The sequence below is a fragment of the Neoarius graeffei genome, chromosome 3, assembly GCF_027579695.1.
Source record: "Neoarius graeffei isolate fNeoGra1 chromosome 3, fNeoGra1.pri, whole genome shotgun sequence".
Classification (NCBI taxonomy): domain Eukaryota; kingdom Metazoa; phylum Chordata; class Actinopteri; order Siluriformes; family Ariidae; genus Neoarius; species Neoarius graeffei.
In genome coordinates, this window is record NC_083571.1 from 95,409,768 (window position 1) to 95,424,311 (window position 14,544).

Sequence of the window (14,544 nt, forward strand, 5' to 3'; positions counted from 1 at the left end):
TCAACCATGTCGTTTATTCTCCTTGACACGGTGTCATTTGAAAGCGGCACCAAGTTTAACTCTCTGGCAGCTTTCTCTCCACACATGATACGTGTCATCTCTTTGGCTAATGGCAAACAGCAGTTCCCCGATTGTGTGCGGCTTACCGGCTCTGGCGATCAGGAGGCTGGCACGATATGAAGCTTCCTGTGCTTTGGCTACAGGTGTACCATAGGACAGAATGGTGGACTTGGACTGCTTCAGTTCATCACGTTTTCGTAAAAAAAATCCATTGGTTTGTCCTTTAGTGCTGTGTGTTTGGTTATAAGATGCCGTTTGAGATGCGATGATTTCATGGACTCATTGCTCAGAACGTCGCCGCATACAACACACTGCGGCCTGGGCAGCTCCTCTGTCCCGCTCCAAATGAATCCCAGTTTTATGTATTTTTCGTCATACTTCCTCCTTACTGGTTTCTGCTGTTTGCTAGCAGTTCTGGGGCTGGTTTTGCCACTGTCGTTAGCATCTGCGCTCAGCTCACACACGTCCTCTTCAGTTCTCCCTCTCTCCTGATCCACGCTCCCATTCGCGGATTTAAGCCACGACAGTAATTTTGTCGTACTCGTCATAATTAGCAAAGCCACCTCCACCTTTTCCCATCACAGCCTAGTCTACCAATGGCGGATAACCGTCTGTCAGCGGAACCGGCAGGAATGCGTACGTACGCTACGTATGGCTACCCAGAAGCACTTGCAAACTTTTTAAAATTATTAACTTAATTTGTATCTCCTTTCATTTTCTTGTCATCGGTTGATAAGATATTTTCATCCATTTGGATATTATGGATAGTATTTCACTTTTTATTTTATTTTTTAAATTTTATTTATATTTAATTAAGTGATTCTTTGGCGTACCACAAGAATGGAGCCCGCGTACCACTAGTGGTACGCGTACCACAGTTTGAGAATTACTGGCCTAGACTATGGAGTTTCTGGGATATTTACATCTCAAATAATGTCAAATTTTTTTGAAACACCCTGTATACACACACGTTACAAGACACAACAGGCTTGATACGTCAGACTATAGAAAGTATAAATAGAATGACAAGTGTACGACAAGTAATATTTAAAAAATAAAATAAAATACTGTTCCAGTACCCTGACGTGTGTGTGTGTGTGTGTGTGTGTGCTTGACTCTTCAGGATTCAGGAGAAGATTCCAGGGGCAAAGCGAAAGGCTGAGTAAACATCCCAGAGCCACTGAAGAATACAAGGAGGCCATGACCAGGCTTTTCCTTATTATAGGGAGAGCTTCTCATTCATTCATGGTTTTCCTCACTCACTCACTCATATATATACACACACACACATGCACGCACACGCGTACACACACACACAAACACAAACATGTACAGGTACAAATCCACATGCACATGTACAAGTTACTGGAGCATAGTTCTAATTTGTGCACACTGTGGTGTTTAGAGCAGCAGCCGAGCCATTCAGAGAAGTCCCACCCTTGCCCTATAAGCATAGAGAAAAAAAAAAGACAAAAATGTGCCGTCACTCAAGCACTAAGCTCTACTAAGTTTTAAAAAAAAAACAATGACGTGAAAAAAAATTGCAACAAAAACAAAAAAATCTGTGTTTTTGTGTTGCTTATTAAGTGCATGAAGTCAAGAGTCTTAAGTGCTGATGCGTTTCTTCTTTTCTTCTGGTTTCCTGTGCTCTGAGCTTTCTCAGCTGCGCTGAAGACATTTCTCTGTAGTGTGTGAATGATGTCTTCAGCTTTAGTGCTCTCCTGTGATCGTCTCTTCTTCTTCTTCTTTTTCTTCGGGAAAAAAAAAAAAAGTCCAAAAGCAGCTTTTTTTGTCTGTGGCACTGGGTGGGTCTTCTCTTCTCTCACTATACCTGGAAACATATACACTTAAATATTACTATCAGCTAGATGCGTGGACATGCCAAGGTTTACCTTCTTTGTGTGGCAAAACAGCCAGTATTTAGCAGTGTTCTGATTAGGTATGGTAAACTAACTTGTAGTGTTTTTTTTATATATATATATATATATATATATAATTCGTTACAGGAACTACAGAGATTCATGTTTTTAGCTACTGTTGTCAAACATCTTTTAAGTGAAATGCAGAGACGGAGGAGGAGGAAGCTTAAAGCAAGAGAATGCCAGCTTTGTGATTGTGTCCATCTTTGTACTATGTTGAGTGTAGTTCTTCTTTAGCCCTGGACTCTTAACTATTTGCACTTAAAATGTACTCACTGCTGAATGCGAAAATAAATGTTCTTAAATGTATGCTGTCCAAAATCTTTTTTTTGACTCCTTTGCCACACAGAATATTGTGATTCCATAGTGATATTCTGTCAGTAAAATGGAAGTTTTATGACAATTTTTGTCTTAGATGTGTATTTTATGACTTGTGTTATTGGGTCAGTGGAAAAAAATAGATTTCCAAACATTACTTTTCCAACAAAAACTTAAATGTTACTGAAAAATATTTTTAGATCAGGAAAGTCGGTAGCATACAGACATTATCTATAGATGACTTGCAGCCATGTGATCAAAATGTGTTAGGTCATGAGCGGCCGCCATGATGGTGGATATACAAAACATCTAGGATGGCAGCCGCTGAAAGCGTGTCTGTAAACAATGCTGAATTTTCTCAGTATTACCACGATTTGAACGGCCGAGTGAAAATTCGATACAAAGAGAAGATAAAGATGTGTGGTTTTGACCCATATTATTGAAAAAAGTTAGACTTTTCTGAAGATAAGATGCTTCTAGCGACCATTGAGTACCCAGATATCGCTTTCTATCTGGTTTGGTTGCCAAAAAATCAAGTCTGACCTTGGATGAAACATAGCCCATTTTCTGAATGGGTGCCAGGTCTGGATTGTTTCTATCATATAATTTTGCTGGTGCTCCTAGAAGCGAAATGGTAATACACGTGTTAAAATTATAACAACCACCGAGTGAACCACGACAAGAGAACGCTCATTTTATAGCAAAATTCTAGCAACGTAATAAAATTCTTCCATGATATTATTGAGAGAGTTTTTGAATCTCACCTGAGATAAAATGATTACTGCAGACACGAGCTGTTTTGGTTTTAGCCTCTGTTAGATCAGCCCTGCCGATGTTGTTCAGCCGTGCTCGTGTCCTCTCCGTACTAAGCCTCAGAGTTTCCTCGCCCTTTTTCCGAATCACGGACAGAATTCTAAAAAATCGGAACATGCCACGGTCACGAGCACTGTTGTGACCGCAACCATATACAGCACAAAGATATGGCAAAGCTAAAAGAACGCTTAAAGCAGTGGAAAACAAAGAGAGTTGTGCAAACGTTATTGTTTTGTATGGAATGTCGCTTGACTCTGCATTTGTACATCCACCAACATGGCCGACATCCGGGTTTCTATTTTGCTTTGACGTCACTTGCAAGTCAAGGATGGCGCTTATCCCATCAAGGTCATGGGGGAAGCTGGAACCAATCCCAGCTGAATTTGGGTGAGAGGTGGGTACACCATGGGCAGGTCACCAATCTATCACAGGGCAACACAGAAACAAACAACCATTCACTCTTACATTCATACCTATGGGCAATTAAGAGTAGCCAGTTGACTGAATCTGCATATCTTTGGATTGTGGAAGGAAACCAGAGCTCCAGGAGGAATGGGGAGAACATGCAAACTCCACACAGAAAGAACCCAGTTGGCTGCAAGGTTCGAACCAAGAACTAACCACAGCACCACCCAGTGAGGTAGCATATTTAACAGTTATTCCACGAAATCGAGTTGTACATGAGCTGAGTTGGCTATAAACCATGTACAACGAGATTGAGTGGGATAACTGATTTAGGCGCTGTTTACACATACCCGGGTATTTTTAAAAACGCATATTTTCTAAACTCCGTTTTCCAAAATAACTACGTGCACACAGCTGCGTTTTTTTTTTTTTTAAATTACGTTTATATTGATCCACATAAATACGCTGTCAAGAGCTGTTAAACTACGCCAGAGTGTGCAGGCAACTTTTTTGACGACATCGACAGAAGCGCGCATGTGAGTACACTCACCCTGTATGTACGGACGTACCAACTCTGCGAGTGACAGGAGTGAGGATCGCGACATTCTGAAATTTTCCTGCCATTCCTCCGGGACGACAACGCCATTCTCGAAATTCTCCCACCAGATAGCAGTCCGTCCAGGTCGAACCCAAAATCGCCGACGCTGGCGGTGGTACGGTCAGGCTCTTTTGGTCACTAGAAGCTCCGCAATTGCTTCCCTCCGAGCCCTAATGCGTCTCTGCTGGTCAATGAGCTTTATGAGCTTTATTCTCAAAAGCAAACAGGCGAATATAGCTCTTAATAACAGAAATGCTGCTACTCTGAGTGTTTCCATGCTTGTCATATGTACAATGGTCGCTCTTTTGTGGCACGAAGATTGCCTAAAACTCCGTTTTGGTCTCTTTACACACAAACGCAAAACGGGGTTTTCAAAAAATCTCCACTTTTGCCGGGGTTTTTAGAAAGAATCGTTTTCAGAGGAAAAAACTGTATAAACGAAAAGGTACAAACGAAGGCAAAGGTCTGCGTTTTTAAAAATACCCGGGTATGTGTAAACGGCGCCTTATTCTATCTACATTCACTAGGTTTTGAGAAACAGAGCATTTTTATTTTTTTCAAATTCAATAAATAAAAACTTTATACAAAACGTCCGACAAAATCATTTCCGCTTAGAATGTAAACAAAGCGGCAAAATGACAGTAACAATTTGTGAAAAATGCTATAATAATTCTTGAAAAATTAAAAAAAAGATATGTTCTTAGTATCAAATACTTTTATTCCATATTTTGTTGCTTTTTTTGTATATTTTGAGGTTTTGTTTTTGAATAGAGTTTTTATTTCGTCCTCGGTTGCATAGACATATAAACATAGACGCCGCATTGAGCTGGTGGCCCCGTTGCTGGGATACGTCAGAGTGTCCGCCATATTTGATGTGGCAAATCTTCCCCGTAAACCAATGCAAGTAAATGGACTGAACTTCATAAAGCCCCTTTCTACAATAATATTTACAGTGGTGCTTGAAAGTTTGTGAACCCTTTAGAATTTTCTATATTTCTGCATAAATATGACCTAAAACATCATCAGATTTTCACACAAGTCCGAAAAGTAGATAAAGAGAACCCAGTTAAACAAATGAGACAAAATATTATACTTGGTCATTTATTTATTGAGGAAAATGATCCAATATTACATATCTGCGAGTGGCAAAAGTATGTGAACCTTTGCTTTCAGTATCTGGTGTGACCCCCTTGTGCAGCAATAACTGCAACTAAACGTTTCCGGTAACTGTTGATCAGTCCTGCACACCGGCTTGGAGGAATTTTAGCCCATTCCTCCATAAAGAACAGCTTCAACTCTGGGATGTTGGTGGGTTTCTTCACATGAACTGCTCGCTTCAGGTCCTTCCACAACATTTCGATTGGATTAAGGTCAGGACTTTGACTTGGCCATTCCAAAACATTAACTTTATTCTTCTTTAACCATTCTTTGGTAGAACGACTTGTGTGCTTAGGGTCGTTGTCTTGCTGCATGACCCACCTTCTCTTGAGATTCAGTTCATGGACAGATGTCCTGAAATTGTCCTTTAGAATCCACTGGTATAGTTCACAATTCATTGTTCCATCAATGATGGCAAGCCGTCCTGGCCCAGATGCAGCAAAACAGGTCCAAATCATGATACTACCACCACCATGTTTCACTGATGGGATAAAGTTCTTATGCTGGAATGCAGTGTTTTCCTTTCTCCAAACATAACGCTTCTGATTTAAACCAAAAAGTTCTATTTGTCCACATCTGTCCACAAAACATTTTTCCAATAGCCTTCTGTCTTGTCCACGTGATCTTTAGCAAACTGCAGACGAGCATCAATGTTCTTTTTGGAGAGGAGTGGCTTTCTCCTTGCAATCCTGCCATGCACACCATTGTTGTTCAGTGTTCTCCTGATGGTGAACTCATGAACATTAACATTAGCCAATGTGAGAGAGGCCTTCAGTTGCTTAGAAGTTACCCTGGGGTCCTTTATGACCTCGCCAACTATTACACACCTTGCTCTTGGAGTGATCTTTGTTGGTGGACCACTCCTGGGGAGGATAACAATGGTCTTGAATTTCCTCAATTTGTACACAATCTGTCTGACTGTGGATTGGTGGAGTCCAAACTCTTTAGAGATGGTTTTGTAACCTTTTCCAGCCTGATGAGCATCAACAACGCTTTTTCTGAGGTCCTCATAAATCTCCTTTGTTCATGCCATGATACACTTCCACAAACATGTGTTGTGGAGATCAGACTTTGATAGATCCCTGTTCTTTAAATAAAACAGGGTGCCCACTCACACCTGATTGTCATCCCATTGATTGAAAACACCTGACTCTAATTTCACCTTCAAATTAACTGCTAATCCTAGAGGTTCACATACTTTTGCCACTCACAGATATGTAATATTGGATCATTTTCCTCAATAAATAAATGACCAAGTATAATATTTTTGTCTCATTTGTTTAACTGGGTTCTCTTTATCTACTTTTAGGACTTGTGTGAAAATCTGATGATGTTTTAGGTCATATTTATGTAGAAATGTAGAAAATTCTAAAGGGTTCACAAACTTTCAAGCACCACTGTAACTCGATGCATTTTATTCACCCATTAAGACACACATGTATATATTTGGGAAACAAACAGGCATCAAAACAACATATATAACTTTTAATGTGATGGTTATAAATAGTGTGCGAAATACCCGTCAATATTCTGAATGACCGCCAAACTGAGTTCGGCCAGGTTCTAACGTCATACCAAAACAAAATACATCACTGATTCCTTCACATTCAGAAAGGTTAAAAACATTCATCATACGTTCAAAAACGTTCATCATAGTGTGGCACTGTATTATCTAATTCTCACTGCTTATAACTATACACCTACCCGGTGGAGATGAGCTGGGAAACTGAAGACTGAAGGAACAGCTCCCTCTCTGATCCTGACTGTCTGACCTGTTCTGTCAAAATCCTCCGTTCTGAAGTGTTCACTGCACAGCATGGATGACGGAGTAGCAGAAAACCCTTCCCATCGCACAGCTGTCTCCCACTGCTTTTTCATGTCTTTATTTTTGGGAAACCTACATAGTATGTGAAAAGTTAGCTAAGCAGCTAACAACAATCAGCGTAGTTATGAAGGAAATACTTCGTTGTTTGGAGACAGGTTTCACCGAGCGGCTATTATGCGCGAGACTTCATATTAGCCACAAAGTCAGAAAAATCTGTTCGTAAAATTACGTTATAATGACCAAATACAATGAAAAGTATTTTTCCAGTCTCACCTGTGAAAGGTAATCCCATGTGATCTCGTTTGGACGGTAAACCTGTTGGTACAGTTAAACTAGACCCCGAAGCCGCCGCCAGGCGCCGCTAAAACCGCCATTTACAATTTGAGCCGCCGCCAGCCAATAATTTTGTAAGCCAATTTGAGCCGCTATCTAATAAAATTTGGTTGAGCCACTAAGAATTGTGTACATCAAATAATGGGTTTATCCACATCATGAGCTACAAGAAAAGTGACACAAACATGATCAACTGTACACACTAGTAGTAACACAATAGAGACGTATAGGCATACACTGTAGAGATTTAGAACTGATATCACAGCATAGAGAGCCACCACAAGCTTGCCGTTGTGACTACCTGTCTGGCTTCCCGCCCCTCACACCGTTACCACGATACACTGGGGAACCCGGGAACCCACCCAGAGCATCAATCGACTCCGATATCGACGAGATGGCTGCATTCTTTGCCGCTGCTGAGGGAAAGTGTAAAGGTATTTTTTTTGTTTGTGTTTTTGTTTGTTTGTTTGTTTCATATACTTCGAGATTGATAAAAAAAAAAGTACTCCACCACTCTACTTTCATCATAGTAAGATAGCTGCCAGTCCTTCACTGGTCATTGCTAGTGAGAGTAGATAGCTAGATGCCTTCCTCGAACAATCCAGATTAGCTTATTATTAGCATTGAACTACAATCTTGCTAGATTTATATTTACAATGAAGTAAGAGACCAGGGGACCTGTGGTAATTTGCTATTTATTCCCCCCATTTGTTTGATCCGTTCGCCCGGATATATGCCACACAGTGACGTCCAGTATCAGCCATTTGTAGCCATAAACATTTTGGTGGCTGCAGCAGCCATTAAGGTTTTGGCTGAGTCAGCTAGCCAGCCAATAATTTCATCAGCCAGCCATTATCCTGAAAACAAACGGCTTCGGGGTCTAAGTTAAACGCAGCACATGAATGAGGCATCTTTATTCTCGGCTACTGTCTAAACGCTATACCAGAGACGGCTGAAGAATCTCCACTTTGCTACATCCAATATGGCGGCGAGAATGACGTATGATTCTACGCAGAAGGCGGCGTCTATGTTTATATGTCTATGCTCGGTTGGTTCAGTAACATAGTCTGCCATTTTCTTCTTATTTTGGGGTTTTTTGGCTTAAAGGTGCATTACTGCCACCAACTGGGCTGGAGTGTGGAACAGGCGATATGGGGGAGGACACTATACTCCTTTTAGTTATTTCTGTTTCTTTTAAACACTTGATGATAAAGTGAGGCAGCATGGTATTATAGTGGTTAGCACTGTCGCCTCACAGCAAGAAGGTCCTGGGTTCGAGCCCAGTGGCCGGCGAGGGCCTTTCTGTGTGAAGTTTGTTTGTTCTCCCCGTGTCTGCGTGGGTTTCCTCCGGGTGCTCCGGTTTCCCCCACAGTCCAAAGACATGCAGGTTAGGCTAATTGGTGGCTCTAAATTGACCGTAGGTGTGAATGTGAGTGTGAATGGTTGTTTGTCTCTATGTGTCAGCCCTGTGATGACCTGGTGACTTGTCCAGGGTGTACCCCGCCTCTTGCCCATAGTCAGCTGGGATAGGCTCCAGCTTGCCTACGACCCTGTAGAACAGGATAAGCGGCTACAGATAATGGATGGATGGATGGATAACAAAGTGATGTATCTGACTTGATGCACCCTGCCATTTTGTTTTTCTCTACTCATGGTATATGAGCTGATATCCTAGTAGTACAGTAGCCAATCAGAGTGCGCGATTGCTCATATCCAGTGAATGTGGATAGAATAATACATAATATGCCACTTTTCAGACAAAAAAAAAAAACATAAAGGCTGTCAGGTTTTAGCTGAAACAAATGTGACCGTCAAAATCTCCAGATGAACTGTAGTGCTTCTCAAAGATGCTTAGAAAAACCCAGTTGAAAGTACAGGTGTTTGGCACCTGCAAGGCGTTTGCCTGTCGCACCTCCACCAGTGCCAGTGGGCCAGCTGCACGGTCATGAGCTGGGAGCCACCCTTCATAGATGTTTCACCCCTCTGATCCCAGAACATCTCTGGGTGGTGGGGCTGCGGTAGGGATGTCTTCCTACCGCTCCATGTAGCTGGCCCCAAGATCCTTGGTTCCCCCACTTTGGGTCTTCTAGCCATACCCAGAAGCTATGTTTCTTCACCTCCTCGGTCAGTTCCTTGAGTGCCCTCTTTTGCCTGGACCCAGTGAGTCTGAGAACTTTCAATAGCCACTGCGTAGATTTTCCAACGAAGCCTCTGCATCCAACTTCCACAGGGTAGGTGCATGCCTTCCACCCTGCTTCTCTGCATGATGCAGCAAGCTCGCTATACTTCTTTTTTTTTCTCCTCCCATGGCACAGTGAGTTCTGCCATGATTGCTGTTTTGGCGGAGATGGACCACAAGACAGTGTCTGGCTGTTAGGAGGTTGTGGTTATTTCAGGTGGAAACTTCAGTTGTTGGTCCAGATCAAACCCTCATGTGCACTTGCTTCCAGATGTCAGTCCAGACCACTCCCTCTGTTTGGTGTTTTCAGCTTTTGCTCTTTGCCTGACGAAGTGGATCTGTGGTTATAGATATGCATGTGCAGGTACAGGTACACATGCACATGTACAAATATAGATAGTACCTCAGACTACTGATGTATTTTTAAAAAGCAAAGGGAGGTCAAGGCGAATATTGACTTTTTGTTGTTTTAGTCAGTTTGAAGAACTTTGCCAAAGATCTCTATAGAGTACTGTAGAGCTATGGAAAAAATAAGAGACCACTTTTAATGGCCTGTTTTATTTATTTATTTATTTATTTTCTCTTTGCGGTGTTTCTGTTCTGGGATGTCAGGTTTACATAGTGGGAGCTTAGTGGTTAAGCTGATTTGGGTTGCTAATAGGAACTCGCCTCCCACCAAGGCAGGATATCAGAATGGTTTCCGTCTGTCAGCTCCCAGTGCCATGCTTATACACACACACACCCCTGTGCCAAGAGCAGGTGGCATGGACACGGATGCTGTGCTGTTCAGATATGGCAGTGATTACATCAACCCATCAGGATTCTCTTAGAAAACGAGTCTTAAGCTACACAAAGATAAAGGTATGAATAATAAAGTTTTCCCAAAACCATTCAGCCATCCTCAAGATTTATATTCTACGAAGCTGACAATTAACTGAACCTCATTAGACCTTCACATCTGTCATAAATCATCAGATTTGTATTCTAAAATAACAGGATCAACCATAATGATTTTTCTCGTATCGTAATCAGGGCGTTGTTGTTTCATGGTTGTTACCTGCAGGAGAACAATAGCGGCTCAGAAGGATGTCAGATATGTTTTACTCTTTGGAGTAGTTCAGTGATCAGATGTCTGAGCTTCTTCCTCCCCCTGCTGGTGAAAATGATTGAATTTTATTAGGTTCGAGAGTGATTAAAGCAAGACGGCCTTTCGATTTCATAAAATCTGTGAAATTTAGTTCCCTCTGAAATTTGGTCATTGTGATATGTTTATTTTTGTAATATCTTTTAAAAAAAAAAACAGGCCATTCTGTGGCTGGGAAGTTATTTAATTTGAAGGGATTCCCTAGCAAATAATGTGCATGAAATCACTCACTTCACGCAGTCAAGCAGACAGAGGAAGTCCGTGTGCACATGCGCAGGTTTATCTCCTCCTTCTATTTCACTGTCGTCATCTTCATCGCTTCATGGCAGCTAGCATCCAGTGTTGCATTACTGCCATCTACAGGTTTACCTTGACCGTGCACCGACTGTTCCTGTTCCATCATTCTGTCGCTAAACGAACAGCTGATCACACCGAGGTGCTCGCTGACCGCTGATATTTATTAGTTTGGTCATGCGTTTCTTTTCCTTCGCAACATAATGTCTTTTCTTCTCACTTTCTGTTACTGTAGTCGGTCTTTCACGTTTCATTCTCACACTCACGTCCTCCATTTTTCTCTCCTGTTTCAAATTTGTATCCCACAATGCCTTGCGCGAACAGGGAAAGCCCACCACGTGATGCATGACGTAGTATCTTGAATGAGGTCACAGTGAAGCAAGAAAAAAAATGATGGAGAATTTAGGGCCATGTGGCCCTAAATTCATTAATTGTTCTTTTAGGGGAAAAAAGTAATAAAATCGGAAGTCTGTGATTCGAATTCAGTAGCTTTCGATCCACTAAAAAAAATTATTGGGTGTCAGGGAAAATTCTTTTTATGACCTAAACGTGAAAAATCTGAAAGACAATCTACCTTTAACTAATTGAATCCCAAACATAAAGTAATATGACATACAGAATTATGGAGCCTGTACCAATGTATTTTGTCAGGTGGAAAATACTTGCATGAAACTGAAACATTTCATCTACAAGTGTCATTTACCTCATTGTGTTGAAGTTATGTATGACATTCAAATGGTAACATACATACATACATACATACATACATTATCCATAACCGTTTATCCTGTGCAGGGTCATAGGCAAGCTGGAGCCTATCCCAGCTGACTATGGGTGAGAGGCGGGGTACACCCTGGACAAGTCACCAGATCATTGCAGGGCTGACACACCCACACCTACAGTCAATTTAGAGTCACCAATTAGTCTAACCTGCATGTCTTTGGACTGTGGGGGAAACCGGAGCACCTGGAGGAAACCCACGCAGACAAGGGGAGAACATGCAAACTCCACACAGAAAGGCCCTCGCTGGCCACTGGGCTTGAACCCAGAACCTTCTTGCTGTGAGGCAATAGTGCTAACCAGAGAAACCAATCAAATTTAATTTATACCATCAAGACATTTAATGTATTAGGTATCACTGATGTTCCTTGAGGCGGCATGGTGGTGTAGTGGTTAGCGCTGTCGCCTCACAGCAAGAAGGTCCGGGTTCGAGCCCCGTGGCCGGCGAGGGCCTTTCTGTGCGGAGTTTGCATGTTCTCCCCGTGTCCGCGTGGGTTTCCTCCGGGTGCTCCGGTTTCCCCCACAGTCCAAAGACATGCAGGTTAGGTTAACTGGTGACTCTAAATTGACCGTAGGTGTGAATGTGAGTGTGAATGGTTGTCTGTGTCTATGTGTCAGCCCTGTGATGACCTGGCGACTTGTCCAGGGTGTACCCCGCCTTTCGCCCGTAGTCAGCTGGGATAGGCTCCAGCTTGCCTGCGACCCTGTAGAAGGATAAAGCGGCTAGAGATAATGAGATGAGATGAAATGATGTTCCTTGAGTATGCCAAGTAACAAAAATTGTCAGACTATGTACAGCACATGTCAAAATATCACCAGTGGAAAATATAAATATCAGGCTAATGCTTTTGAATTATCACTTCTGACCATGGTCTTTTCTTACAAGCCAAGAAGCCTTTATTTGTCACACATACACTCAAGCACACAGTGAAATTAAATCTCTGCATTTAACCCATCTGAAGCAGTGAACACATGCATGCACACACAAGTGAGCAATAAGCACACATGCATACTCAGAGCAGTGGGCAGCTATGCTACAGCACAGGGGGAGTAATTGGGGGTTAGGTGCCTTGCTCAAGGGCACTTTAGCCCGACCTCAGGCCATGGCTACCCCATGTTAACCTAACCACATGTCTTTGGGGGAAACCAAATACCCAGAGAAAACCCATGCAGACACAGGAAAAACATGCAAACTCCACACAGAAAGGCCCCCATCAGCCACTGGGTTCGAACCCAGAACCTTCTTGTTGTGAGGCAACAGTGCTAACCACTACACCACCGTGCCACCCGAGAGACCATAAATAGTCTCTAATAACTTTCAGCCTATGTCATCTTTATATCTGTCTTTGACTGGAAAATATATTATACGGCCAAAGGTTTGTGGATACATGACCATCACACCCATATATGCTTGATGAACATACTATTATAGATTTATTCCCCGTTTGCTGTTATAATAACCGCCATTCTTCTGAGAAGGCTTTCCACTAGATTTTGGGGTGTATCGATCTGTTTGCTTTCACATAAAAGCAATCACCTGCTTATCTGTTAGAGAGCTTATCTGGAGGAAAAAATGACTCCTCATCATCATATCTTGTCACGATAGTGCTTTATCCAGGAGATGGCGGTATTGGTGACTTCTCTTAGGTCCACATCAGAGCAGTGAGGACCTAGTGGACAGTCCCGTAAGATGTGGTCCATCGTCTGTTCTTCGCCGCAGGGACATCTTGCATCTGTCGCAATACCCCAACGTGCCAGGTTCTTCTTCGTTTTATCCACTTTACTCCTTGCCTGGTTCAATGTCACCCAGTCCTTGCGACTGAGAGAGCTTCCTGTTGGCAACTGCTCTTGATGTTCGGGAAGCGCTGCGTTGAGATCGGCGTCGTCTAGGTCTTTCCATCTTTCAAGACGGAAATTTGATGTCTGAGCAGGGTCGAGAGGTTCAACGGTGACGAAGCTCTTGCGCGAGGCAAGACGGCGAGGTACTTCCTGGTGCTGGTGAAGTGGATGGCGCTCATCGTTGGCCTGCTTGAACCGCTCTGCATGAGACAGAGCTTCTTGTCGTACGTTGGGCGGTGCAATGCCCGACAGCCTATACAAGCTTGGCAGTGGGGTCGCACGCATAGTTCCTGTTATAGTGTGGCATGCACTATTCAGTGAGGGGTCTACTTTGTTGGCGTGTGCAGACCTAGCCCAAACAGGAGCGCAGTATTCAGCAACTGAATAGCACAGTGCTAAAGCTGTTGTTCGGATGGTGTTAGCGTCGGCTCCCCAGTTAAAGTTTCCCAGTTTGGCCAGCAAGTTGTTTCTGCTGGAGATCTTCTTTAACTTAAGGATGTGTTCCTTGAACAACAGTGTCCTGTCCAAGGTCACTCCTAAGTAAACGGGGTGCTTGGTGTTTTTAAGCAGCTTGCCGTTCCATCTGATATCCAGGGTGGTCTTGGATTCCTTGTTATTCAGGTGGAAAGTGCAAACTTGAGTCTTTCCTGGGTTTGCATTCAGGGACCATTTTGTATAGTATTTGGTCAGTGCCTCAAGTGCATATTGTCACGACTAATTATACCTAATGCACCTTTAAAATAATATTGGAGTTATATACAGTATGTAAGCCATGATTACAAATCCTCTCTGACTTGGAGGAGCAAAAAAAGTTACAATAAATAAATAAAATAAAAAAAGGTTTTTTAAAAAAGTATATACACTCACCAGCCACTTTAT

At 42.5% G+C, this 14,544-nt stretch overlaps 1 protein-coding gene across 3 annotated transcripts in view; it reads left to right on the forward strand.

The window, feature by feature from the left end:
• Positions 1 to 2,288, forward strand: part of rtn1b (reticulon 1b) — a 147,020-nt gene extending 144,732 nt beyond the window's left edge. For all 3 annotated transcript variants that reach the window (XM_060917686.1, XM_060917687.1, XM_060917688.1), the window contains one exon: positions 1,184 to 2,288. In XM_060917686.1, coding sequence (XP_060773669.1) covers positions 1,184 to 1,226 — 43 coding nt within the window. In that variant the 3' untranslated portion in view covers positions 1,227 to 2,288. The remainder of the gene's footprint in view (positions 1 to 1,183) is intronic.
• The last annotated feature ends 12,256 nt before the right edge of the window (positions 2,289 to 14,544 follow it).